The 2,277-nt window shown below is 54.5% G+C and overlaps 2 protein-coding genes across 2 annotated transcripts; both read left to right on the top strand.

Annotated features, from left to right (window-relative positions):
* Positions 1 to 73: 73 nt before the first annotated feature.
* LOC110449207 (oleosin-B6-like) lies at positions 74 to 997 on the top strand. The gene is made up of 3 exons (XM_021495910.1): positions 74 to 151; positions 530 to 650; positions 804 to 997. The coding sequence occupies exons 1-3, from the start codon at positions 74 to 76 to the stop codon at positions 995 to 997; spliced, it is 393 nt and encodes a 130-aa protein (XP_021351585.1).
* Positions 998 to 1,053: 56 nt separating this feature from the next.
* Positions 1,054 to 2,127, top strand: LOC110449206. Its single transcript, XM_021495909.1, has 2 exons — positions 1,054 to 1,422; positions 1,605 to 2,127. The coding sequence occupies exons 1-2, from the start codon at positions 1,215 to 1,217 to the stop codon at positions 2,027 to 2,029; spliced, it is 633 nt and encodes a 210-aa protein (XP_021351584.1). The 5' UTR covers positions 1,054 to 1,214; the 3' UTR covers positions 2,030 to 2,127.
* The last annotated feature ends 150 nt before the right edge of the window (positions 2,128 to 2,277 follow it).

The following is a 2,277-nucleotide window of genomic DNA, read 5'->3' as shown; positions in this document are numbered from 1 at the left end:
GAAAATCTGGTGGACGTGGTCGTAAGTGGTAATTTTTGGTCAATTCTGGCTTGGGGCCGTGCTTTGTACGGGAATGGCCGTCGGCGGCTGTTCCACTGCTAAAGCACTGCCTAAGCACAGTCTTAGCACAGCTAACCACGTCCAGCCACGTGTAAGGTTAAAAATAGGTTCGCACGTGTTTAAACGCGGAAAAAAGTGGCAAGTTAACACGGCTAACCGAGGCCTCATCGCGTCTGTAGCACTGCTGATCACGTGTTCAGCGCGGACGTAAAACGGGCACTCCACTGCCATAACACTGCCAAATCACGGGTAACCGCGGCTCGGCGACGTCGGTAGCACAGCTTGCTGCGCATAAAAGCACAGTTGCCGATCCAGATCTTCTACAGTCCACACCTCCACGCAAGTTTGTTCGCTGTTTTCTGTTTCAATGATGCCCAGGAAGAATGGTTCCACTGCCAAGAAGAGGCCGACGAAGATCAAGGCCAAGACCAAGGCCCCAGCTTAGGATGAGGCTCGTCAAGAATCACAGGCCCAGGTGACAGTCAAGGCCCAGGTCCATGCTCCTCCTGCTGGTGCTGCCAGTCCAGACCCTGACCCTGAGGCTGATGCTGGTCAAGTTGCTCCTGGAGAAGCTGAGGCTGCTGCTGATGGTCAGTACATTTAATTTTATTCAATTTACTGTTTTTTTCATTTGCAAATTTTGTTGCTTTCAAATTTCAATTTTGAATTTCAATTTAGAAATGAAAATTAGAAGCATGTCACTAAATAAATTGTCACTAAATAAATTTATTTTTCATGTACAGGTACTACCCCTGCCGCCCCCCCTGCCGCCACCCCTCCTGCCCCCCCTCCTGCCACCCCCACTGCTGCCGCCACCCCTCTTGCCACCTCCTCTGCTGCCACCACCCCTCCTGCCACCCCTGCTGCTGCCCCTGAGGCACCCATAGACCTTGGAGAAGTCAGCCCCCCAGCCCTTGAGGAGGGAGAAACGCAGTGAGGCCTCCTTCTCCTCTCTCTCTCCCCCCCCCCCCCCCCCCCCCCCCCAAGCTGCTCAGGACGAGGAGGAAGAGCCAGTGCTCGTAGGCAAGGGTCGTGGTCGTGGACATTGCAAGGGTAAGAAGACTGCCCGCAAGGCCCCCAAGAAGGACTGGAGCCTTGACGCTGCTATAGAGGAGGACGTTCTCGAGTGGCTGAAGGGCAACTCCTACCTCTGGATGCGCAGCAAGAAGGGCTACAAGCAGAAGAGGGCTGCTTGGGAGATGAAGGCCCAAGAGCTGGGGATCAATGTGGAGCACCTAGAGCAGTGGTGGAAAGGAATAAAGGACTGGTATGTGAAGCTCTCCAAGAAGACCAGTGGCCAGGCGACCAAGATGCTCACAGAGAGGGAGACCTGGGTCCGGCAGCACTGTGGCTTCTACAAAGGTCAGTACATTTAATTACATTGATTTCAACTGTGTTTTGAATTTCATTGCATTTGTCAATTTCATTTGACATTTGAATGTATGAAATGCTTTTACATGCAAAATGTCAATGCCATATAACTAAATAACAAAATGTCAATGCGTTATAACATATAACTAAATAAACGTTTTTAAACCTTTCAGGTTCCATCCCCAGTGACACCGGAGATCCCCTCATCACTCTGGCCCGGGTTCCTACTGCCTCTGCCGCTGCCACGTCCACGGTCTCGCGTCCACCCCCCTCAGTGGACTCTGACGTTGACAGCCAAGCTCACGTCCTCGAGGACATCGAGTCCGCAGCTGTTGACCAGGACTTTACACCTCAGCCCACGTCCACGTCCAGCCGCAGCCGCAAGCGTGACAAGAAGTGGAGGGAGGAAGAGTGCCAGGATGAGGAAGACACCTGGATGCGAGACCTCCGCGCCACGATGCAGGCCAACCAAGCCCTCCTGGAGAAGCTTGTGGAGGAGAGGCCCCAGTCTGACCGTGAGCCCTTCGTACGGTTTGTTGCTGACACCCTGCGTACAGCTCCCCAGGACCAGTACGGAGATGAAGGAGCTGATCTTTGACATAGTGCGCCAGGGCCGGCGCCGCCAGCCTGGTGACAGTGAACAGCCATCCGCGTCATGGGCCAGACCAGCTCACGCCGTGTCAGCACCCCCAACCTGCGCAGCTTCCCAGCCTTGGCCCCAGCCCTTCAGGCTGCAGTTCAGTCAGCCCTTCAGCCAGCCCTACAGCTACAATCAGCACTTCCAGCAGCAAAACCCCCAGCACCAGCAAAACTGGCAGTATGGCAGCTTCGTGCAGCAGACCTCGT

This window comes from Mizuhopecten yessoensis, unplaced genomic scaffold, assembly GCF_002113885.1.
Source record: "Mizuhopecten yessoensis strain PY_sf001 unplaced genomic scaffold, ASM211388v2 scaffold4533, whole genome shotgun sequence".
In the NCBI taxonomy this organism is placed as follows: domain Eukaryota; kingdom Metazoa; phylum Mollusca; class Bivalvia; order Pectinida; family Pectinidae; genus Mizuhopecten; species Mizuhopecten yessoensis.
The sequence above is the reverse complement of the archived record's forward strand: the minus strand, read 5'-3'. Positions and strand labels throughout refer to the sequence as shown.

Excerpts from the sequence above, each read along its gene's own strand:
- LOC110449207 (XM_021495910.1), top strand. The coding sequence starts at position 74 with ATGGCCGTCGGCGGCTGTTCCACTGCTAAAGCACTGCCTAAGCACAGT. Across the intron at positions 152-529 it reads CTAACCACGTCCAGCCACGT|GCCCAGGTGACAGTCAAGGC; the intron begins GTAAGGTTAAAA and ends CAAGAATCACAG. Across the intron at positions 651-803 it reads AGCTGAGGCTGCTGCTGATG|GTACTACCCCTGCCGCCCCC; the intron begins GTCAGTACATTT and ends TTTCATGTACAG.
- LOC110449206 (XM_021495909.1), top strand. The coding sequence starts at position 1,215 with ATGCGCAGCAAGAAGGGCTACAAGCAGAAGAGGGCTGCTTGGGAGATG. Across the intron at positions 1,423-1,604 it reads GCACTGTGGCTTCTACAAAG|GTTCCATCCCCAGTGACACC; the intron begins GTCAGTACATTT and ends TAAACCTTTCAG.